Below are 24,621 nucleotides of genomic sequence, written 5' to 3' on the forward strand. Positions count from 1 at the left end.
AGCAGCCCTCAAAAATCAGAAATTCTGTCCGTTTAAGCTGAAAAAGAATATTTCAGCATTGTAGGAAACGTCCACATTTTCTTGCCAAGAGTTTGATGTGAGGATCGATACTGCTGTCTTGCCTATTTACTCAATGCGATGTGGTAGCCAGTAGACTGTTAGCCGAGCTTAGCATAAAGACTGAAAACAGGGGGAAACATCTATCCTGGCTCTGTCTGAATGTAAAAAAAAAAAAAAGAAATCTACCCACCAGCAGCTCAATTAGGCAAATGAGATAAAAGTGTTCAATATTCTTCCTTTGGGTTATCAGTTTCCAGTCTTTTGATCTGAACTAACTTAACTGGCTGCTGGCTGTAGTTTCCTATTTAACATGAGAGTCGTACTGATCTTCACATCCAACTCGCAGCAAGAAAGCGAAAAAAGCATATTTGTAACCACTTGTTTAGGTGAAATATCCATTATTTAGTTTCCCGCATTCATTTCCTTTCCAGTTAACAAGCTAAAATAATTTCTTCAATTTGGAAAATAGCTTATTGATTGTCTGAATAGTGACTCTGGCCGTACTTATATTGTGCAGCCTTTGAACTGAGTATTGGTAAAGTCGGGAGGAGAAACCCGGCCTTCATCTGTCGTTCACCGTTGCTGAACCCACCACCTCTTTTAATCTGCACCGAATCGATCAGATTGATTTTTCTTACACTCTCCCCCCAGGTTAATGTTTGCTGTAATCATATTCTGTACATGATATATTTTATTCTGAAATTCCTTAGGGGGGGATTTATGTGCATATGTATGTGTAAACACACTAACGGCAACAGAGTTGTGGTTGTATTATCTGGACAGCATCTTTTATGATGTATGCAGTGGTGGATTTTGGAGGTGTGTGTGTGTGTGTGTGTGTGTGTGTGTGTGTGTGTGTGTGTGTGTGTGTGTGTGTGTGTGTGTGTGTGTGTGTGTGTGTGTGTGTGTGTGTGTTTGATGTTGGACATGCCTTAACGCTGTGCCGCTGTGTGCAGAGCTGGATGCAGAGGAATGGTGTAAGCTGCTGTGCGTGGAGTGCCTGGGCAGCCGTCTCAACGACATCAGCCTGGGAGAGCCAGACCTGTTAGCAGCGGGGGTGCAGCGGGAGCAGAACGGTGAGTGCCCAATTAGTCCCTGCTAACACAGACAGCCATTCAGGGTCAATCTCTCTCACTCCGCCCGCCACCAAGCAGGAAGCTATTGCAGTCCGGCCCTCTATGTGTTAAAGCAACTGAGACCTCAGAGGGTTAGGGGAGTGGAACAGCCACTGTCCAATTAGGCCTGGCTAATAAAGGCTCTTTTTTTTTTTTTGTCAATACGTGGTTCGAAGTCCCCCGTTACAGTCTTTGGTTACACTAGCTCAACTTCAGAAGTATGTTTGGATGTGTGTGTTGAATGAAACCTTTGTGTGTGTGTGTGTGTGTGTGTGTGTGTGTGTGTGTGTGTGTGTGTGTGTGTGTGTGTGTGTGTGTGTGTGTGTGTGTGTGTGTGTGTGTGTGTGTGTGTGTACAGGTCACAGGCTGTGGCCGGGGCTCTGTTCCAGGCCTAATGAGAAGTGCTGTGCATCACTGGCTTCCCTCATAATGAAGCTTGTCATAGAGATGGATGAGATTATGGCTCCTAAAGCCGTGTGAAATAAATGTGCCTCCCTATATATTCCACTCACAGGAAATGGAAAAGAGAGGAGACAACGTCGCTCTGCTATCACAGCAGAGCTCATTCTCTGTAATTTGTAAACTCACGGAGGAAATCGAAAAGGCAACAGGCAAAAAAAGAAACAGTTTAAAGTTGTAAAAGGGCGAGTAATTGAAAAGAATCTGCCATCATTTCAACCCATTTCATTTCACTGCAGCTGTAAAGTGAAAATGCACCCCTCAACGTAACTCATTTATTTAAGATATCAATTCACACGTTTTTGACGGAGCTGCGGTGAACCAATTGAACTGTAACAACACAATACCTTCTGTTGTGGCTGAAATCCTGCTGTTTGGCATTCATACAAAGGTTTCAGCCGTGTGTTATGGAGACAAGCTGAACTCGTACCTCTCTGCTGCCACTTTCAGTGAATGAAACAAAAGGCAATTTCAATTAGTAGCCCTCCCCAAACAGCAGGGGCCGATAATTAGATCAGAGTTCATTTTCACTGTCCCTAAAAATATGCCACACCGTGACATTGCCATTTTCTATCCACTGCAGACACGAGGCTTATTTTGAATCATTAAGCGTAATTAGTGAGAACTAATTTAGATCCGGGAGAACTCTCTCTCTCTCTCCCTGCCTCTCATGCTCGCTCTGTCTGCCTCAGAGAGATAGTCTAATGTGAATGAGCAGATTTGGGTCCTTGATCCCAGTCCACCTGATTAAATGGTTAAATAGACTTGCTGTAGTTGAAGTCAGGTGAAGTATTCTATTTTGGATGGAAACCACAACGTAAAACTGAGACATGGGTTGTAGCAACCTCAGTTTTACGTTGTGGCTGTATCACTGGTTGGACATACAAAAAAAAACCCATCCAAACACTGTTGTTTGTTTCTTTGTCCGTTTGTTTAATTCATTGCACTGTTGTTTAGTTTAGTTAAATTTAATATTACTCTATTCTTATTTGTATATAATGTGCATTTTTAAATAAAATGTATATTTTTTTACTACCTCTTATTTTTTATTTGTAAATTGTATTGCTTTGCCCTGTACATGCTGCTGTAGCGTAACAAATTCACTTTGATGGATTAATAAAGTATCTATCTATCTATCTATCTATCTATCTATCTATCTATCTATCTATCTATCTATCTATCTATCTATCTATCTATCTATCTATCTATATCTATCTATCTATCTATCGATCGATCGATCGATCGATCGATCGATCGATCGATCGATTTATCGATCTATCTATCAAACTCTTTTCATTTGTCTCTGCATTCACAGTCTTTCCATTTTTATATAAACATAAAAAATTGCAATGTGAAACCAAAACTAACCAGATCCGATGTACACGATGTGACAACAACGCAAACCTCGGTCTGGACCTTCGGGTGTATAAACGCCCTGAGTTTCACTGGAGAAAGAGAGGAGCTAAATGCACAACACAAGAAGCCGAAGGCTCGAGCAATCCAAAGCTTTACTTTAAAAGCCAGCGGTGTAACAGGTGGTTCAGCACAGACAAGAGGAGATGAGCACTGTTACACAAGGAAGCAGCTGTAACACAGGGAGCTGGCTGGGACATCTACAAAGGCCAAGTCAAAGAACACAAAAGTATGAACAGGAATGGAGCCAAACTGACACAAAGACAGGGGAACACACACAGGAGAGGAGGATAATCAGGGACAGATGAAACGAATCAGTGCATGGGGAACTAAACACACGAGCGGGGAAACACACAAGGACAGGAAGTGATGTAACCAGGAACAACAAACCGTGTGAGAATTACAAAATGCAACCGGAGACACGGGAGAAAAGGGAAACATCAGAAACACAAGGAGTCATGACATGGACCGTGACACACATAGCACACGGGGAAGAATAATCCATGACTGGATAAGAATGCTTTAAAGATTCAAACAAAGCTACACACCAGAGTATTCACTTCATATGACTTACTAATTGTCCACCTTTTTTACTTTTCTACAAATACGACAGAAAGGTTTCAAGCACACTTTTGTGAAGCTGCTGTGAATTATACTTTTAGTTGCCATTGTGGTTTCAACGGAACGTAACAACATCAGAGAAATTACTGCTCCAAGTTTTCTAACTATCTGCGCAGCTAAATACCACCAGAGGTCAGTGAGATTATGTTTTCTTTTCTCATGAATTACACGAACCACCTCTTCGACGCCGGCTGGCCAACGGAGTCTGTGCTCAGTTAAGCAGCGTTGTTCACTGTGAGATCCCACTGACCGGTGAGTGCACTTGTGAATTCTTTCAGAGCGCTTCAACGTGTACCTAATGCCCACGCCCAACCTGGACATCTACGGGGAGTGCACCATGCAGATCACCCACGAAAACATCTACCTGTGGGACATCCACAACGCTCGCCTCAAACTCGTCATGTGGCCTCTCAGCTCCCTGCGCAGATACGGCCGAGACTCCACCTGGTTCACTTTCGAGTCCGGAAGGTGTGTGTGGGCGCGCACGCGGGTGTAGTCTGCTCGTGTTGTTCTTGTGTGTGTGTGTGTGTGTGTGTGTGTGTGTGTGTGTGTGTGTGTGTGTGTGTGTGTGTGTGTGTGTGTGTGTGTGTGTGTGTGTGTGTGTGTGTTTGTGCGGTTGAAATGTTAGCAGTGGGAGGGAGAAACTTAGTTTTAGAACTGTTTACAGAAACTTTTGCAGACCCAAAACATCCCAGGATATCAACAGCCCTTCAGGCGATGATGTGACAGGTCCCTCTGTGAATGCGTGTCTTTCTTCGTGTACTGTATCTGCTGACGCATTTATGTGTGCGTGTGTGTGTGTGTGTGTGTGTGTGTGTGTGTGTGTGTGTGTGTGTGTGTGTGTGTGTGTGTGTGTGTGTGTGTGTGTGTGCGCGTGTGTTCGACTGTTGTAGCAGTGCGCCTCTGTAACTGAACATTCAACCGTGCATATTTGTAAATCAGCAATCCAAGAGTGAGCGCGGATCAAAGTGCATCTCTGTGTGTGTGTTCCTGGCGCAGGATGTGTGACACAGGAGAGGGTTTGTTCACGTTCCAGACGCGGGAGGGGGAGATGATCTACCAGCGGGTCCACTCGGCCACGCTGGCCATCGCCCAGCAGCACGAGAGGATGATGGAGGAGATGGAGAAGAGCTCCCAGGTACATTTGCGGTTGTTTATCTCTTAACCGCAGCTGCTCATGATAAGACCGGCGACTGTATGCTTGTCCTGCCAGCATTACAAACAGCTAATCACGAGCGCGAGTGTCAACACGCCATTGTTTTAGGAATAATTACAATACTTACGTAGCGTGCGTCGCTTTCATACACACTAAAATATCCCGTGTCAACTGACGCCAGAAAAAAAAAAAAAAACAGAGCACACACACTGTGTCCGTACACACACACACACACACACACACACACACACACACACACAGAAACACATTTTCATTTGAAAAATGCCTTGTTTCTCTCGTATTTCAATGGTTTCTTCATTGCCTGTTCGATTTAGGCTGATCAAACAAGCATTTCATCGAGGATGTTTACGGAATTATTTTTAGAAACCGGCGAAGGCAAGAAATCGTGATTTTCACACGAGTTGTCCACACGCACACACGTGCGAGAATACACATTTCTCTCAAGCTACCGCTGCCTGGTCTTTCCCTCAAGAGTGCTGCTTTGGACCAGGAGCCCTCCGACACCCCGTTGGTCTTGGCCTCAGTTCCCTCCTTCCATCACAACAGCCATCCATCCCTTCCTTCCTTCCTCCCCGCTATCATCTGTATTCTTTATTTATGTAGGCCTGCCTAGTGTTTGATGAGCCTTGACCATATGGCCGTGCTCTTGGACCCCACCATTCAGGAACATTTCCAAATGCAGCTACCCTCAGCTCTATGAATTGTCTGGAAAGCCACACAAAATTGACCATTCATGTCGCAGAATGGGTAAAACAACATGCTCACTACTGAGAACATGTTTATTTTTTGGTAAAATATCAACATACTGCACATATTTTAAGACGTTTTCTGACTCTTAGATGGAGCTCTTGGTTTCACATTGCAAGTAGAAATCTAAAACAGATCATCCGGTGGCAAAACAACATCATGATCCCAGATGAATGCTTAGTTCACCCATCAAACAGCCATTCAGGGCGGAAACATGCCATTCAACTTGTAATGTAGCGTACTATTCACTCGTTTTGTTTACCGACATACGCGGAGCAGTTCCCGCTGCTGTGACTGAGTGAGAATGACAGAAAAACTGAGAGACACTGAGCTTTCGCTGTCTTGTTTCAGATCCATTCCAGAGAGACGTTAACCAAGTCCATCTCCCTGCCACGCAGCGCCTACTGGCAGCACATCACGCGGCAGACCAGCGTGGGGGATCTCTACAGTTACCAAGGTACAAACAGCAAGTTGCTAATTATCATGTGCGTGGTGTTGCTATTTCTTTCACCCGCTTGTGAAGGGAAGACAAGGGCAGAAACAGGAACACAGCGAGCCAATATTGTACAGTGCTAATGAGGATTTATACAACAATTCTCAATTTACCAATAGTCAGCCCAAGGGACTTGATTTCCATTAATAACAATGTCATTCTGTAATTACACAGTGGCAAGAAAAACGAACTGAACCCTTTTGAAATATTGTAGCTTCGGTCCAGATTTGCCTTGAAATATGGTCAGATCTTCTTCTTAGTTACAATTATGACTAAACACAATTCAGTGTTTTAATAACACACGAATGATTGTATTGTTCTTGTCAATATTCAATAAAGTATTGAGACATTCACAGTGTAGGCTGGAAAAACATTGTACCTCTCGGCTAACGACATCAGCAAAAGTTGACTGGTGTCAGGAGTTTGATAATCTTCAGTCCAATCAATGGAGCACGATTGGCCGTGTGGATTAAAGCTATTAGAGACTTAAGATCAAGAGTAGTTGATTTTCATGAAGCCGGAAAGTGTTACAAAGTTATTGCCAAGAATTCAGATATTTATCAGTCCACAAACAAATTAAGTATAAATGGAAACACTCTTTCTGTAGCTACCCTCCCTGGAAGTGGGCGCCTGGTTAGACGACTCCAAAAGCACAACACAGACAAGCAACAAGTGAGGTAAAACAAGAACAACAAATAACAGCTGTAAACTGTTAAACAAAAAAGGACTTCATTTCCGTGTTTGAAGAGCGAAGCCAATGCAGAAGTGCCTTCAAATGCAATAAAATCAGAGCCGCTAAGGGCTGGCTCCAAAAAACATCTGGTTCCAATAGACTCCCATTCACAACTTCTCCAATGAAATACTCAATAAATCAAGTCAATTAGCTGATTTTTTTTTTTTTTTTTTACACTTTCAGGGGGTCCTTCTAAATATAATTACATAATTAATTAGGTATTTGGCCTAAGATACAGGTAGGTTTGGGGGAGTGCCTGGTTTGATTGACATGGCTGGGGTGCAGTCAGGTTTCTGGTATAGCTGGGCAGCGGTTAACAGATCTGTTTATGACTCTAACATACACAGACCGTGCTGCAAGGTTGCATGGAGCGTGGTGTCCGTGGGCGGGGCACAACGGAGGACGCCACTGCTCTTCAAGAAGAACATCGCTGTACGCGTAAAGTTGACCAATGAGCACCTCGAAACTTCGTAAATGTTCAATGCCTCGTGAAACTGAGGTTAAATTGTTTGGAAAGAACACACAGCGCTATTTATGACATAAAACAAGCAATGGATACCCACAGGTGAGGTACAGTGCGTGGGGATCATTGCGACATCACGAACAGCTTTTCTGTTTCTGGGCCGGGACAGCTCGCCGTCGTCGTGGAGAAAGCACATTCCCAAGTTTTATCAAGGTATCTTAGACGATAAAGTCAGGGAGGCTTTCCAGCTGAGGCTCAGTGGAATCAGAGCGATGCAGCTGGACAATGACATCAAAGTAAATCTTCTGCAGCGAGGCCGACGAGGAGAGCCTGCCCCCGTCTGAGCCCAGACTTTAACCCGACGGAGATTCTGTAGGACGACCGCAAGTCCTACCAACACACCAGACAAACCGCAAATACGGCTGAACTGGATCAGTTCTGGAAGAAAGGCTTATTGTTTCCTTGATGACCAAAAGCAGACACACAAACAGACAGAGCTATAATCTAGAAACGACATGACGCAAGACGACAAGTTACTTGCGAGTGTGGTCTCGCAAGGAAACAAACGGGTTCATGTTCCTGACGGAGGGAGAGTCGCCCTACACACATCAAAAATCTAAAATGCAGCAAGTGGTTTACAGCATCCAAACTCAGCTGTGCTACTTGTGTACTTAATGTACATGTCTACTTGTGAGTGAGAGAGAGAGAGAGAGAGAGAGAGTGTGTGTGTGTGTGTGTGTGTGTGTGTGTGTGTGTGTGTGTGTGTGTGTGTGTGTGTGTGTGTGTGTGTGTGTGTGTGTGTGTGTGTGTGTGTGTGTGTGTGTGTGTGTGTGTGTGTTTCCGTCTAGATGTAGACCAGAGGCAGAAAGGTGATTAGTGAGCTGATGCGATTATGCTCTGTCCATGGTATTAGTTGATTAGTAGACTTATCTGAGGATTATGGGCCTTTTGGCTTTCACTGATAGAGCAAAACAGAAAGCCAGGCAAAGATGAAAGTCCCTCTGACGTCATCATTTTCTTTAAAGAAGCTACGGCTGTGTTTTTTTTTTTCTTCTTTTTCTTTTTTCATTATCATTTAATTGTGGCCCGATAAGCTTAAAAGCAAAAAAAACAGGAGAACCTCCTTTCCCAACGTCAACATGTTATTCCACATATACACTAAACGGAGAAGGCTCCACCTCGGGGTCATTATTTATAAGCTCAGTCTCTGCAAAGTCTCCTTTTCAAACTCTTCCTCTCCAAACTCCGGTGAGCAGAGGAGCTTCCCCCTCATCCATCAACCTGGCGTCGCCACTGGTCCTCCCACACTCCCGCCGTGCGTCCGTCCGGTTCGGGAACAACCCTCAACCTTCTGCTGCTCGTACACATTCAGCGCTGCCATTATCCTCCCCTCCTTTCCCATGAATAAATTGAATGCATCGGTGTGTCCGAGGACGGCGGTTGAAGAAGGTCTCGTCGCACAAGCGGGGACGACAAGGTGATTCTGGGGAGTGATGGGAGTTAACGTCCTGTTGTGACACGCGGTGGCTTCGGCCTGTGAAAGGCGCGCGGGCGGCCGGTGATGCCTCTTCGCGTGACCGCGTGCCGTTCCGAGACGAGCGCAGAGACGTCGATTCCTCGTCGGCAGGAGGTCTCCACCTTTCTGGAAGAAAAAAAAAGTCGTATGCTGCGTTCAAAGGGAGTCCTATTTATTTACCGGAACTGGAAGAGTCCAGATTAACACCCCCCACCCCCTTCCTCCCCCTCCCCTCCAATGCGGTATTCACGAAGTCGTAACTCTACCTTTTCGATTAGCCCAAAGTTCACGAGTTATGACGCGTTTTCTGACGTTTACCGTGGAAATTCATTTTCCCTTTCTTGCATTAAATTGCCCATTCTGTTAGCTTGCTAAATTGTTCCCCTCTGCGGCTTCTGGGTGCCGTCTACATTGCTGCTGCCGGGCGCTGGCGTTTTTACGACTTGAACCTGTTGAAAACCGAGCGGTCCTCTGTTGTAACCAGGAGCTCACGAGTTCCATTCGAACGCGGCATTTGACGTGTCATGCGCGCACACAGGGAGGTCCTCGCCGGTGGCATTTGGGCTGGGTACTAAACTTCAATACTTTGACGCTGTCTAGTCTTTCCCCGGTAAACCGCGACAGTGGACCTCACTTAAGTGGGCCGCGGCCCTCGTTAGCGCACCCGAGCTTTTTCCCTCATGCCGGCTGGAACGAACGTCCACTGGAGGGCTTCTTTGTGCGCAGCTGGCTTGATGGCATCTGCTGACAGCATGTGAGGCGTTTAGGGAACGTTGGTAAACTACAGTATCGAGAAATAACTACAACGCGAGACATTTAGGGAATATCTGCAAGTTGCTGCTCGATAGAAATCAACCCGGGCTACACTCTCACCCTCTAAAGATTTGTATCGGAATATGTTATGCATATATGACATCGGATATTACCTATTTTTCTCCTACAGCTGTCAATGTTTGGTCACGTTTCAGCTGTTTTTCCAAATACTTTGTAATCTGTTTGAAACCATTTATCAATGAGCTGACTCACCACTCTGATTGATTTCTAACAGGTTTTTGACACGTGGGAAGGTGTTAGGTGGTAGACTCAATATGTAAATACATTTGAATTGTTTTTAATCAAGTCATTACTTCAATTTTGTCATATTTGACGAGCTATTTTGCAACCATTTGCATTTAACATTTGTGATTAACACTGGGAAAATGACAAAATACACTTAAAATACATGTACATACATATTGACACAGTCAGTTGACATAAATGCAGGTTATGTTTGTTTGTTTGTTTTTTTAGTAATAATTGTACCTACCATTAGTTCCCAAAATAACAATTTGGATCTGAATAGAGGCAAGAAATCAGGTTTTTGGACTGTGATGGCTGGCTGTGTTTGCTCGCTGGCTGTATCACTGTGTACATGATGAATATCCAATCAGCACAGTCAATTTGCTGAGTCATGCTCGGGTTGCTTTCAAATACCCTTCGGGTGCGGGGGAATAATTAAGGAACATAGTCTCTTTAGCCCGTTGAGGTTTAGTCACCTATTTATTTATTTCTTTTCCTCAGTTGACAGGGGACCTGGCAGTGGAGGAGTGCAACTCTTTCATTTGAATATGTTGCACATCTGCTTTTTGTTTACCTGGAAATGCCTCAAAAATACCTCCCTGAAGCCTCGTTTGCTATAATTGAAAATAATAATTGTTAAATGTGTTTCATTTAAAAAAATAAAAATAAATAAATATATATATATATATATATATATTTAGATGTGGCCTAAAATTCAGCCCCCAAAGAATTGAGCTTTTTGATAAAGCCTAAGCTATATGGTTTAATCTCCAGAGACCACAGTATATACTAAGACAATGCATCTACTTTCTGCTGTCTTCCACATCTCCTCTCCTAATGTTATTCACTCTTTTGCATTTCAGTGAAACTGCTGTGTTCTCTTGAGTTTGCTGATGCATTGAAATAAGTGCACTTTAAAGTTTTCGAGTTGAAAGCAAGGCGCCGCGCCTGTCGGAAAGGGTTCAATTACCAACTTTAATATTGGAATGGAGAAGGGACTTGCATATTTTCGTGTACCCATTTTTGTGTTTTTTTTTGTTTTTTTTTTTGGTCCGTTTCACATGCACTCTCTCTTCCTCTCCCAAGCACTCTGTGTTTTATTGTGCTCCACAGTTAAGTGCCTTAGAAATAGCCATTATAATACTTTTTTTTTTTTTTTTAAATGGAGCTCTGTTCATAGTTTGATCGGCCGGGAGTGATGCGAGCGGATCTTACCGAGAGGTAGCAAGTATCAAAGGTGCCGGGGCAAGATGACAGAGGAGCAGGATGATAACGCTGCCTTATCTGCAACAGGCAACATGGAATATTGTAGCTGTAGATGCAAAAAAAAAAAAAAAACTGAACCCCATGAAATATTCATGCAGGTAAAACTCAGTTCAACTGTTTCAGGCTCTTCCTGGTGGATGCCTGGAAAGTTTCTAATCTCAGTCATCAGCGCACTGCAGCTGAATCCAAATTTAAATGAACTGACCCAACGTTTAAGGTGCATTAGATTGATGTTTTCTTTTTTTTACCTGCAGCGCATTGTTGCTCCGATGTCTTCTTCACGACACAGACATGCATGTCAGCAGTCTCGCATAATCTGGAGTTTGAGGCACATTCAGCCTCCATTTCTCTGGTTACAGCTGTTACTGGGATGCCATCTGCGTTGGTGCACTTTGAAGAAGGAAGGTGCAGACAGGTGTGTGTGTGTGTGTGTGTGTGTGTGTGTGTGTGTGTGTGTGTGTGTGTGTGTGTGTGTGTGTGTGTGTGTGTGTGTGTGTGTGTGTGCGTGCGTGCACGTGTGTGTCAACATGCGTGCATGAATAGCCGCTTGTGTACCCGGGTCCGCTATTCTCCCTCTGTCAGGGTGTGTGATTGCCCTCCCTGCCTGTCCTGTCTGCTCCGGCCCAGCAGCTGCCACCCCGGGCCAGATAGGATGACATGACCTTCCCTGGTAATGAAAAGGCACTGACAAATCACTGTCTGCTTCTCGTAGGGATCGGAGAGAAAGAGGAATGCTGACACCATCATCTCTCTCTCTCTCTCTCTCTCTCTCTCTCTCTCTGCCTCTCTCTGTTTTTTTATATTATTTTTTATTATTATTATTTTTGGGGAAAAGTTGGTCTGCATTTGTGTTTCCTGTCTGAAAGCGTGGCTCTCGTCAGGGCCCTGGCACCACAAAACAAACGCCACTGTTTATGACTGAGGAGATGATGAGATCTGCTTCGCCCTCCCTCTGTCTGCACTGGGCTCCCTGCCTCCTTTTTTTTTTTTTTTTTTTTTTTTTTTTTTCCCAGCCTAAATTGGCCTTGGTTGAGGAGAGGGATTGTCTTGGCAAAGATGTGAAAAGGATATGCCTGGTTGCGCACCAGTCGTTTCAGCAATCAATTAAGTACAACGCGGAGAGAAGAGAAAGTGTCCCTCTTCTTTTTTTTTTTTCACCTGCACAATTTTTATTCTTGGACTGAGAAGCATTTTTAAAACGTGGAAGCTAGCGCCTTATCGTATTTTTCTTTATTTCAAGGAGTGGTGGAGGGGAAAGACTAGCAGGCAGAGGTGTGTATGTATGACTCACCTGTTCTGGCTGACGTTATTTTGGCCTCATCCTCAACCTCATCCTCATCCTCACACCGGTCCCTCTGTGTTTCTCCCTGAAAGCTGCTTCACACAGGAAAAAAAAAAAAGCTTTTACTGTGTTTTTTTTTTCCCTTCTCGGTGTCTTCCTTTACTTGTGCACCGTGTCTCTTCACACATTTCTTTTTTTAGGTTTTTTTTTTTTTGTTCTTTAACCAGACTTCTCTCTCTGCGGCTCTGACACGCTCTCACGCAGCCACTTGACATTGATTGCCAGGCTGACTGGGTCATGTTTTATATTCCACGTCGTGGTGAGCTTGCAGTGTCTCTCGCGGTCTGAGCCCTGAGCCCTGTTCCCTTTGGTGGCACATTGACTCGCGCTGCTGGCCCCACACACACACACACACACACACACACACACACACACACACACACACACATCGACTATATTATGAATGATTTGCACTGCTTAAAATCCTATTTGCTAATAAGCATTTCAGCACAAACAACAGTAGCAAAAAAAAAAAAAAAAAAAGATCTCTTTGTCAATTTCATCCGTATGGCCCTGGAAGAAACAATCCAATTTTAATTTCTTAATCAAATTTCAATTAACCTCTGCAGGTGAATTGATCCAAAACGTCTGGAATCTATCGACGTGCGCCTCCTGGCCCCGCTGCGTCCCGTATGCGCCGTAGGTTAGAGTTGACTGCAGTGCTGTTTGGGTTTTGCACCTCCTGAAATATTGATCACTGGCCACTTCCTCCTTGTTTGGTGCATGATCAGCAGGCTGCCAGCCACTTTATCCTCAACCTACCTCTGCGTGCACATTTCCAAACAGCATTCTAATGTATTATTAATGGTCTCACAGTTGCACAAGAACAGCCCCCCACCCACAAGTATCCATTACTCCCTCTTCAGTGCACTTAACCAACATGAACTGCAGAGCAAATTGGTCCAATTAATTTAAATGAAGGTGGAGAGCAGGAAGGAGAGACGGAAGAAGAAGAAGAAGAAGAAGACGAGCCTGTGAAATAAAGTTGTTTTTCTCAGATGAAATGTTGCTTTTAAAAGATTGTTTTACCCGAAGTGAAGAATGCTGGGGTTATTACTGTGCGCGGTAACTTAGCAACAGTTGTATCACAAGTATAGTGTAAGAAACAATGTTGCATTGTTTCAGTTAAATAAAACGCGCCTTATTTTATTCCTGTAAAAAAAAAAAAAATTCTCCACCGACTATTTTCCACCTTTTTTTTCCCCGGCACAGGACCCGGCCTGACGATGACCTTTATCCCTCGAGCGCAGACGTTCCCCAGCTTTCTGTCCGACCAGCGCGAGCAGGAGGAGAGCCGGCACCACGAAGAGGCGCCGTCGCCCTCTAGTGGCTGTGAATCGAGTTGCAGCCAGAGAGCCCTTCAATGACAGGGAATTTGCTCTACCGACACCGGACACTTTTCCCCACCCGCCGTAGAGAGGATGTAGAAATATGTATAGTGACATGTGTAACATATCATTTCCCGGTGATACTTACAAACAAATAGTGTCAACTGTAGAGCGAGTGGAACATGAAAAGGATCTCGAGGAGGATCGTATCAGTTCTTGTGTGTTGTGTGACAGCAGAGGTAGCTTCAAAGATTGCACCAAACTTTTTTTTTTTTTTTTTTTTTTTAGTGTAGTAGGAAAGTCCTTTATGTTGTTATTATCCTGTTAAAGCCAGCATGATTACCTTCTTTTTTTTTTTTTTTTAAAGCTATTACTGCACTACACCTTACAGGAAGTGTAAGGTACTAAACCACCGAGGTCCACTGTAAAACAATGTTTTAAAAAAAAAAAAAGAAAAAAAGAAGGCTTTCCTTCACCGAAAATTGATGAAATCGCATCAGGCTCGTTCCAACAATGTGCAGCCTCAGCAGCCAATTCAAGAACAACTTCCAGCGGTTTTGACACGTAATCCTCCCACACTTACTTTGCTTCCTCTCAAGAAAGTGAAATTGATCAACGCCTCACACAAGAACAGCTCGACGCTTGACGGCGGTGATGAATCAGCCGAAGCCCTTGATCGGTTACAACCGGCGAAAAGGGGGGTGGGGTGGAGGGAGGAGAGAAAAAGAAAAAGAAAAGAAAAGAAAAAAGTCATTCGGAAATGTGCTTCAAGGATACGGGAGCGGACTGTCGCGTCAGAAATGATGAAACGCAACCTTCTCGCAGCCTCGGCTTTAAACTGCCAACCTTACCTTTCACTAGAGCGATTTGATTTTTTTTTTTTAATAGCTTCCTTGCTCTGCTCCGGCCTCCAGACACAGGGAGGAACCGATAACTCTGTTCATTAGCAGGAGGTGGAGAGAGGGTGACCTGATGGTGGTGGGTGGTGGTGGTGGTGGTGGGGGGGGGGGGGAGTTATGCAAAGCAGAGATAAATTTGGCATTACGGTTCAAGATGGGCACTGATGATAAAACATCGTGGAGAAAGTTTTCAAATTCAATTAAAAAAAAAAAAATGGAATCCCATATTTCATTTGAGAAAAAAAAAAAAATGCGCTCAGTACATTTGACAAAGAACTCAGAAAAGGTCAAGTTTGATATTTTTGGGAAATATGCTTATTTGCTCGATTCTTGATTGGAGTTAAATTAGGAGTCTTGAATCTTGTCAGGAACCCCCCCCCCCTCCACCCCCCCCCCCCAAAAAAAATAAATAAATATATATTTTACAAAATGTTGAAAATAATAAAACGACATTAAAAATCGAGCAACTTCCCGACAAAACTACAATAACGACTTTATTTATTTATTTATTTTTTTAAAAGAGCGTCAAGATGCCCTCCGGTTTTCTTTCCCGCTCACCACCGACGAGCACCGGCTGGAAGGCAGCGACGTCGCGGTCACCGAACGAGCAGCGAGCAGCAGCAGACCCAGAAATGATGCTCACGGACGCCTTTCCGTATCCCCGAGCAACGAGCAAGAAGTGCCTTCTGACGGACCGCGGTCGGTTCCGGATCGAACCAAAAGCAGCGACCTTCGGGGGCTTTCTGGTTTCACCCGTCGCCGACGGAACGGTCCCGGTCCGTCCCTTGGAAACGGTCCGCGCGGAGAGAGAGGAGAGTCTCGCGTCCTCTCGCCCCCCGCCCCCCGGCGCCCCCGGTTCCCTCGCGGTTCTCGGCCGGAGAACGTGCGTTGCGGTAAGTTCCGCCGCCGGTTGCGTCGGTCCTTTTTGCGGTGTCCGCGGCAGCCGCCCGCGCGCTCCGCCCGCAGCGTGCCGCCAAGATTTCCCGTCGCCGCGCGTTTGCGTCCGCCGTGTTTCGTATCGTCGTAGGTTCACGCGTCAAACAGCACTTTGAATACACGAGTGGAGGACTGCAGTTTTCACTGAGTGTACATATGTCGTGTTTTTTGATGATTTAAAAAAAACAAAAAAAACAAAAAAACAAACAAACAACAACAACAAAAAAAAGGTTAATAAATTGAATGTTCTATCACGCCTCGGCGTTTTTCTTGACGTCGGCGGGCGCGTTTCGGGTCGGGGGGGGTTCTCGTTGAGAGTTGCGTCAGAAGACCGGTACTTTATGAAGCTGGACTCGCCCCAAAAAATAAAAGTCCACTTTTCACGGCTCCGAGGAGTTTTACAAACATGGCTCCTTTAGAAGAAGCGTGCGTTGGTCGCCTTTCACGCTCCGTGACACGCTTCCCCTTCTCCACGCCAAACAGAGACGCACAAGAGAACTCGCGAGTTCACTGGAAACAGCGACCCTTGCTTCAGTTGCATTGTATTGGTATTGTATTAAAAAAAAAATAATAATAATAATAATAATAAAAAATTAAAAAAAACCTGTTCGTTCGTTAAATAGGATTCTCCAAAAGACGGGCAAATGTGAGACTTAGAAGTCCCGCCTGTTAAGAGGACCCGATTCTAAAGGACTGAGACCATCAGGATTTATTGAAAAGAAAAAGAACAAAAAGATCGACTTTGTATTCAAAAGGGAGAAGTTGAGCCTTTTTTTTTTTTGTGGACGGGGATTTTTTTTTGGAGCCGGTATCAAGGGAGGAGGAGGAGGAGGGGAGGGGAGGGAGGAGGAGGGGAGGAGGTGAGGGGAGGTCTCGGCGTCGCGCTTACTTCCGCTTCGCCGCGGAACGACGCGGTTTCCGCAGCGGGTCTCCCCACTTGGCACGCGACAGGAAATTCAAGGAGGTGGAGGCTGCGTGTGGCATTGGCTTTTATTTTCTGTCACATTGGGTCATTTACCTTTCACACACACACACACACACACACACACACACACACACACACACACACACACACACACACACACACACGGGTTTCAGTATTTTCTCGGTCACACGCGGCACCGCGAGCGTCCTCGCGGTCAAACGTCCTCCGCCGTCGCGTCGGGCCCGAGCGAGATGAGAGAACGGAGGCCGAACCTTTTTTTGGACGCCCAAAACGACCGTCCCTTCACGTCCCGCGCGTTTCTCCCTCCCGTCCTCGTTTCCGAGCGGACCGGGCTTCGCGGTCCGTCACCGCCTCCGCCACCGTTTCTATGGAGACAAATGAGGTAGATTACACAAACGGCACGGCGACAGGGAGCGCCGTCAACCTGGGAAAGGTTCCCGGAAAAAAAAAAAAAAAAAAGGAGGCTCGGAAAAATGCGGGAAAAAAATAAATAATGGACACAATTTGGTAAAAGTTTTTGACCAGCTCGTTCACAGAAAAGGACTTTTTTTTGTTTGTTTTTTTTAACAAAAGGTTTTATGAAATGGAACACAAACACTCCTCGATGAACAGCAGACAAAAGTACAATGGGCTCTCGGCCGCGGCGCGGGACGAGCTAATTCAAGTCGAGGGAGAGCGACGGTCTCAAGCGAGCGACTGCTTTTCTTCCCCGTTAGATGATTAGTCAGGCTCTGAATGGAAACCAGGAGGAATGAAAGTAAAAAAAAATAGGGCAGTTCCACAGGCTATTGTCAGTGGTTTTACTCGGGGGGGGTTAGAGAAGCCAACGGGACGATTCTGCGGGCTTTTTGTCCGCTCTCCTGCGCGGCGGGTGTTTATCCCGTCAAATATTTGCTTCGCCCAAAACAAATATTTCCTCGACGGTAAATTATTATGCAGCGCGTACGACGTTTGATTGGCGGGAGGGGCGAGGCCGCGGCAAACGAAACACCCCCCCCCCCGTCGAGCCGTCCCGACTCTGAAGAAGAGAGCCTCGGCTTGTTGACGAAAACGGCGGCGGGGGACGTGAACCCGCGGTCCAGAGAGAACCGCCGCGTCTGATTAAAACGAGTTCCCGACGAGTTCGTTGTAAATCCGCGCTCGTCGCCGTGTGCCCATTTCTGCTCGGGCGCGCTTCGCTTTGCGGAAGGCTTTGAGGGCCCGGCGACAGCTGTGACAGACGTACGGTGGGTACGGGAAGTATTCAGACCCCTTTACGTGTTTCACTCTTTGTTTCATTGCAGCCATTTGCTAAAATCAAAAGAGTTCATTTTATTTCTCATTAATGTACACTCAGCACCCCGTCTTGACAGAAAAAAAACAGAAATGTAGAAATTTGTGGAAATTTATTCAAAAAGAAAAACAAATATGACATGGTCATAAGTATTCAGACCCTTTGCTGTGACACTCATATTTAACTCACATGCTGTCCATTTCTTCTGATCCTCCTTGAGATGGTTCTACTCCTTCATTGGAGTCCAGCTGTGTTGAATTAAACTGATTGGACTTGATTAGGAAAGGCACACACCTGTCTATATAAGACCTTACAGCTCACAGTGCATGTCAGAGCAAATGAGAATCATGAGGTCGAAGGAACTGTCCAAGGAGCTCAGAGACAGAATTGTGGCAAGGCACAGATCTGGCCAAGGTTACAAAATAATTTCTGCAGCACTCAAGGTTCCTAAGAGCACAGTGGCCTCCATAATCCTTAAATGGGAGAAGTTTGGGACGACCAGAACTCTTCCTAGACCTGGCCGTCCAGCCAAACTGAGCAATCGTGGGAGAAGAGCCTTGGTGAGAGAGGTAAAGAAGAACCCAAAGATCACTGTGGCTGAGCTCCAGAGATGCAGTAGGGAGATGGGAGAAAGTTCCACAAAGTCAACTATCACTGCAGCCCTCCACCAGTCGGGGCTTTATGGCAGAGTGGCCCGACGGAAGCCTCTCCTCAGTGCAAGACATATGAAAGCCTGCATAGAGTTTGCCAAAAAACACATGAAGGACTCCCAGACTATGAGAAATAAGATTCTCTGGTCTGATGAGACCAAGATTGAACTTTTTGGTGTTAATTCTAAGCGGTATGTGGAGAAAACCAGGCACTGCTCATCACCTGCCCAATACAATCCCAACAGTGAAACATGGTGGTGGCAGCATCATGCTATGGGGGTGTTTTTCAGCTGCAGGGACAGGACGACTGGTTGCAATTGAAGGAAAGATGAATGCGGCCAAGTACAGAGATATCCTGGAAGAAAACCTCTTCCAGAGTGCTCTGGACCTCAGACTGGGCCGAAGGTTCACCTTCCAACAAGACAATGACCCGAAGCACACAGCTAAAATAACAAAGGGTGCAGCTTCGGAACAACTCTGTGACCATTCTTGACCGGCCCAGCCAGAGCCCTGACCTAAACCCAATTGAGCATCTCTGGAGAGACCTGAAAATGTCTGTCCACCAACGTTCACCATCCAACCTGACGGAACTGGAGAGGATCTGCAAGGAAGAATGGCAGAGGATCCCCAAATCCAGGTGTGAAAAGCTTGTTGCATCATTCCCAAGAAGACTCATGGCTGTACTAGCTCAAAAGGGTGCTTCTACTCAATACTGAGCAAAGGGTCTGAATACTTATGACCATGTGATATTTCAGGTTTTCTTTTTGAATAAATTTGCACAAATTTCTACATTTCTGTTTTTTTCTGTCAAGATGGGGTGCTGAGTGTACATTAATGAGAAATAAAATGAACTTTTTTGATTTTAGCAAATGGCTGCAATGAAACAAAGAGTGAAAAATTTAAAGGGGTCTGAATACTTTCCGTACCCACTGTACACACATATATATATATATATATATATATAAATTATTTTTTTTAAAAAGCACTCGCATTATGCAGTGCATCATATTTACGTGGGTTCATTTATCACGAGGCTGACGTTGGGCTTTGAGTGATCGGTGCGCAGGTTGGCATAGATCGGGCAAGTTCTCGTCTGCCTGGACTTCTTTGCGATCCTGGGACGCCACACGGAGACGTTCTCGTAGTAGTTGAGCTGTGAGGGATGAAGGAAGTGTTAGTAGTCTTCGGGCTGTTAGGCAAAGACATGCGATGATGGCGTGAAGCCGCTCGGCAAAATGCGATAAAATACCCATCCGGCCGGGTCTGAAATATGCTTTTTAATGAACTAAAAATCACGCGATTACGACACATAACTCATCCTGAATCAGAAAAGGTGCAGTAAGTAATGTGAATTTAGAAACTATTTGCAAAATGTGCTGTAATTAAATCATTTTATGTATTTTATTTGTATTTAATAATCAAACTGTTTGTAGGGAATTAGGAATATCCTTTTTTTTTTTTCTTCTCAATATTATAATTACATTATCAGGAAAGACGTGTCCCCATCTAAGAAAACACCGTGACACTGTGTCTATAACCAGCAATGAAGCTAGAATATATATATATAAAAAATAAAAAAATAAAAAAGATAAGATATAACACAGTAATAATAACATTTTCACGAGCTGCTCTTCTCCATCGTCCAACCACCGCCACCCTGCCGGTTATGTTAAGGCAGCATCGGTTAAAGTCAGCGAGCAGAATCCGGTCAGCTGATGACGACGACGACGGGACGTGGCCGTGTCAAGCGAGATTAATCGTCGCGCGTGACGGCGTTGTAACGAAGTGCGCGTCCGATGAGAAGGTGAGGAAGAGTCCTGAAAGCGTCGAGTGTGAAGATGAGAGTGGACAAAATGAATAACCCGACATCTACCTGTGCCTGAGACGGGTGCAGCTTCACTCGGTACTCCTCTCTCCTGTTCTTCTTTCTGTGGCCATCGTCAGGCGAAAGACAACAAAAAAAACAAAAACAAAAAATCACACCGGATCTCCATAATGTAATGTAAGTGAACGCCCAAATCGCATTTTCTTATCAATACGTTCCTTGTGAAACAGCACCAGCGCACGTTCAGTGAGCCGTTATTCAACGCACAACGGTAATGGATATTTATCAGAATGAGGTTTTAGTTCTCTGAAAACACGGCGGGGTCTCCTTACCCGCGCCTCACTGCCAGTACGAGGATGACGACGAGTAGAATAAATCCAGCAGCTCCGGCCCCGATGTAGATGTACATCATGTATAACGACAGGCTGAATCCACCTGCTTAGGAAAAGAGAACAACAACAACAAAAAAAAACAACTGAAATAAAACGAGGACCAAACCAGCCTGAACTCAAGAGCTTTCTCGTTCATTTGCGATGATAAAAGCAGTTTCACTTATGTTTGTGGTGACATATATTTGTTTCGTGACACGTACATCACACTAACAGCCTGCGCGACAATAACACGCCCGCCACACAAACCCACAATCACACACACAAACCCACACACACACACACACACACACACACACACACACACCAACCCACACACAGAGCTCAGTGTTCAACAGCAGTGAGACCCCGTGTCGCGGGAATTTGCCCTTTCAGCACATTTGATTCCGTGTCGTGGCGCCGAAAGCACGAGGCCCGACGCCACGCGCTTTGTTGCGGTTTTCTGCGTTCGTTGCTCCGCTGCGATCTGCGAAGCACCTCCGCGTCCCCGACTCATTTCAAACACGAGAAACTGCTCGCCACGCGGGCGTACGTCTCGGCGTACGACGTCCGTTTTCCGCACCTGGAGCGGCGACGGTGAGCTGCACCGTGGTGGTCTTCGTTCCCGCGTCCGTGCTGAACGTGCAGCGGTAGAAGCCGCCGTCTTCCCGCAGCACGCCGGTCAGGTGCAGGCTGATGTCGACGCCGTCGTCGCAGCCGACCCGGCCCCTGTCGCTGTAGTCCTCGCCCACCAGGCCCCCCTCCACCTTCTTGCACACTCCGATGATGCCCCAGGGCTGGCCGTGCAGCATCCGCTCCAAGATGACCTGGTGGACGGTGCCGTTGTGCCGGCGGTTGCATTTGATGGTCAGGTTGCCGTTCTGCTCCGCCACCAGGCGCGTGTCGGCCACGGCCCCCCGCGGCGGGGGCGGCGGGGGCTCCGTGTCGCCGCCGACGCCGCCGTCGTCGTCGTCGTCCTCCGGCGGATCGTCTGCAAGAACAGAGAGGAGGCGCTCGTCAAAAGAAAGAAACCGACACGTGGAAATGACAGAAACAGTAAACTGTTCCAAGTTTCATTTCCACCGTCACTTCGTTCTTAAGTCGCAGAGCGGCCCGGGGGGGGGGGGGGAGGGGGGGGCGCGTCCCATCATTTCTTTTTTTTTCAGAACTCAAGAATTTCCACCTGGCTTCTTCCCGCCGTGGTATTTACCTAAATCCTCCACCTGAATGTTCCTGGTCCAGGGTCCCTGAGGGAAAGTCTGAACAGAGCAGTGGTAAAGGCCGATGTCCTGATGAGTGACGTTCTTCATGGAAATACTTCCGTCCATCGGCGTCGTCTTCAGAAACTCCACTCTCTCTCGGTAACGGCGAGAAAAAAACACTCCGTACTCGGGATGGAAAACTGCCACCGGATCCTTGTCTGGTACTTTAGTCCAGGACACCATGCTGAGGTTGCCGTCCCAGGGGCACGAGCAGCCGAGAATCATCCCCTCCTCCAGTCGGACCGTGACGACGTCTTTCTGCTGGACTGCAACTGGACGGAGGGATTACGTCTGTTAACGCCTTCGCCCCGACACAATGTCTATCATTACTTCCACAGAATTACAAATTCATTCTTAAGATTAAACTCGGGGGTGGGGGTGGGGAAGAAAGAAAGCAAATCTAAATTTCACGAGTTTGACACTATTGATTATATTTTGATAGATTGGTTTTTTTACATTTGTTTTTATACCTCCTCAGTGTGGCATAAAAGACCATGTTTTTTTTTTCCTCCCAAATCTCCCCTACTTGAAGACTTACACAGCTATTCACAGCTTTGAGGCCATCCCCGGGGTAACGGTAATTAGGCTAATTTCAGCCCGTACGCATGAACACAATTGACAATAGTTGGTGAGGAAGCATCCAAAGTTTTCAAAGGCTTTTATCCGAGCTGAATGACAGCTGATTTCCAGTCTAGTGAAGCCCCCGGGAGAACTGAGGCAGGGTTAGAATAATGTCTTACAAAACTTAGGAAAACAAGCTTTCCCATCATCTCACAATTCACTAAAATAGGATGCTTATTTTGAATTACCGATTATAAGATATAAACATATCAACTTATTAAAACTACATCACAAATAGATTTAGGTCAATTCGTTTTCACAATAAACTGGAAGACATCAGAGGACATCGCTTTCAACCCGGTCAGTAAAAGTGCTGCCATATGAAACAATACCATTCAAGGAATAAAAAAAATAAAAAATATATATATATATATATATATTTCAACTACATACCTTTAAGAAAAGGGAGAAAAATGAGTACCACGAAGTACCAGTAGTCCTTCTGTACAGCTTCCATCTTGCCCCACCGACGGAGAATGAAAGCTGCATTGATGAGACGAGTGGAGAGGCACCCGAGCTGCACTTCCTGTTAGCTCTCTGGCTACAGACAAACACTTGAGCTACTGGTCCACACTTCACGGTAGCCCACTGTTGGCTAATTCCACACAGAGGCACTTTATAACAAGGACTGAGAATGGACGGCAAGCCTATGACATAATAGTGCAATAATAGAGCATTGGTGGTTTTTTTTGTTTTTTTTACAATTAAGTTTTATTAATACAAAATGAAAACTGAGCACTTTTTTGTTGTTGTTGTTGAAGTATTACATTTCAGACTGCAAATCTTAACCCTCCTGTTGTCTTTGGGTCAAAACGACCCTCAGCTGTGTTCAACCAAGTTCTCTTTTATTTTCATATTTTTTGGGGGATCATTGGTGACGAGGAGGCTGTGAGGGTTTCTTTAAAGAATGACGACCAATGATCCCCCCCAAAAAAATATAAAAATATAGAAATAAAATCGAACTTGGTTGAACACAGCCGCGGGTCATTTTGCCCCGAGGACAACACGAGGGTTAAACCGAAGCTGGATTCAGTGCGTGAGAAGATGTGCGCTTCCTCTCAACACAAGGTTTTCTGCGGAAAGATCTGGTGGTTTACAGCAACGAGCTCAAAGGCAGAATGGTGCAAACGCAGCTTGGCGTCACCGTCACCGCACGAGCCGTGTTCAAAGACACAACTGGTCAGAACGCCGCTCTCTCAGAGTTGAACGGAAATCACAACATACTGAGCTGAACTCACTTTAATAATATCCACGTGAAATAATATTTGTTGGATTTAAAACATGATAGAAAACATTATAAATAATACTACATTCAGCTATTGAGCAGCTGGGAAAGGTTTTCGAGGCACTTGAGCAGGTAGCTGCTCGTAGGTTCCTGCTTGTTCTCTGCATCTGCAGTTCGGGAAAAAAAAAAATTGAAACAAACCACAAATGTTAACAATGGAACAAGGACAACCTTATGTTCAAATGGAGTGCCAGGACAGATGCTAATATGCTTTCATCAAAGTGAATATATGCATACCCTTCTTAGAGATGGCGTGTGCCTCCTCAATTCTCAATCGAACGGAGGGACACTTCAAAGTAGTCTTGGCCTTTGAGAGCAAATTAGAAAAACAGATTAAAGGGAGAATTTTTGGTGGGGGTTTTTTTGTGTTTATATTCAGGAGATTCAAAAAGTAGTCGTCTGTACTGCATGTGAGAGAACGGTGAAGCTTTCAAACAGAATTATCTGCTCAACTTACGGGCACAGAACAAAGCCGAGAGAGGACACCGCAGGATTTCATTTGACATGTATCACCAATAACTCCCAACACCAGCCAATAAACGCACACAAGTACTAAAATCAAGTTTTAGTACTTGTGTGTGCGTGCGTGTGTGTGTGTGTGCGTACCCTCTGATTGTTATGGACCAGCGCCCAGAGTGCAGCAGCTCCCATGCAGCGGGTTTCCATCTCTTTACTTTCCAGACAGCGTAGCAACACTTTCACTGCTTTGTCTGGAAGAGAGACATGCAGATAATCAGCGGAGTTCATCAATCATAAAATATGCA

The 24,621-nt window shown here is 45.4% G+C and overlaps 3 protein-coding genes across 5 annotated transcripts in view; 1 reads left to right on the plus strand and 2 right to left on the minus strand.

Moving 5' to 3' along the window:
• Nucleotides 1-14,499, plus strand: part of dok6 (docking protein 6) — a 46,202-nt gene extending 31,703 nt beyond the window's left edge. Inside the window, exons 4-9 of one of the 2 annotated variants that reach the window (XM_069705479.1) lie at nt 1,017-1,136; nt 3,947-4,136; nt 4,668-4,806; nt 5,944-6,049; nt 12,362-12,394; nt 13,677-14,499. In XM_069705479.1, the coding sequence (XP_069561580.1) occupies nt 1,017-1,136; nt 3,947-4,136; nt 4,668-4,806; nt 5,944-6,049; nt 12,362-12,394; nt 13,677-13,831 (743 nt within the window). In that variant the 3' untranslated portion in view covers nt 13,832-14,499. The remainder of the gene's footprint in view (nt 1-1,016; nt 1,137-3,946; nt 4,137-4,667; nt 4,807-5,943; nt 6,050-12,361; nt 12,395-13,676) is intronic. The other variant, XM_069705480.1, reaches the window with a different exon arrangement.
• A 2,070-nt stretch (nt 14,500-16,569) lies between these two features.
• cd226 (CD226 molecule) lies at nt 16,570-23,696 on the minus strand. 2 transcript variants are annotated; one of them, XM_069705476.1, is made up of 7 exons: nt 22,966-23,696; nt 21,900-22,223; nt 21,273-21,680; nt 20,654-20,759; nt 20,370-20,424; nt 19,510-19,649; nt 16,570-16,938 (listed from the first exon to the last, which is right to left on the minus strand). In XM_069705476.1, exons 1-7 carry the CDS (start codon nt 23,027-23,029, stop codon nt 16,767-16,769), a joined length of 1,269 nt encoding a protein of 422 aa, XP_069561577.1. In that variant the 5' UTR covers nt 23,030-23,696; the 3' UTR covers nt 16,570-16,766. The 2 variants fall into 2 exon arrangements, with proteins under 2 accessions (XP_069561577.1, XP_069561578.1); XM_069705477.1 differs by having other exon boundaries at nt 16,576-16,938; nt 20,654-20,756.
• Nucleotides 23,697-23,796: 100 nt separating this feature from the next.
• The window catches only part of rttn (rotatin), a 31,598-nt gene continuing 30,773 nt past the window's right edge, over nt 23,797-24,621 (minus strand). The window contains exons 47-49 of the mRNA XM_069705475.1: nt 24,464-24,567; nt 24,095-24,164; nt 23,797-23,964 (exon numbers count right to left, since the gene is read on the minus strand). Of these exons, the coding sequence (XP_069561576.1) occupies nt 23,885-23,964; nt 24,095-24,164; nt 24,464-24,567 (254 nt within the window). The 3' untranslated portion in view covers nt 23,797-23,884. The remainder of the gene's footprint in view (nt 23,965-24,094; nt 24,165-24,463; nt 24,568-24,621) is intronic.

This window comes from Brachyistius frenatus, unplaced genomic scaffold (assembly GCF_029030835.1).
Source record: "Brachyistius frenatus isolate BFR_SWC_R1_liver_20210118 unplaced genomic scaffold, ASM2903083v1 Contig_57, whole genome shotgun sequence".
Classification (NCBI taxonomy): Eukaryota; Metazoa; Chordata; class Actinopteri; family Embiotocidae; genus Brachyistius; species Brachyistius frenatus.

What these genes read in the sequence shown, in the direction of transcription:
- cd226 (XM_069705476.1), bottom strand. Translation starts at nt 23,029, where the DNA reads ATGGAAGCTGTACAGAAGGACTACTGGTACTTCGTGGTACTCATTTTT. An exon ending in CATTCAGGTGGAGGATTTAG is followed by an intron (nt 21,681 to 21,899) that starts GTAAATACCACG and finishes CTGTTCTTGCAG; the next exon opens with ACGATCCGCCGGAGGACGAC. An exon ending in CTCGTGATAAATGAACCCAC is followed by an intron (nt 16,939 to 19,509) that starts GTAAATATGATG and finishes TTGTCTCCATAG; the next exon opens with AAACGGTGGCGGAGGCGGTG.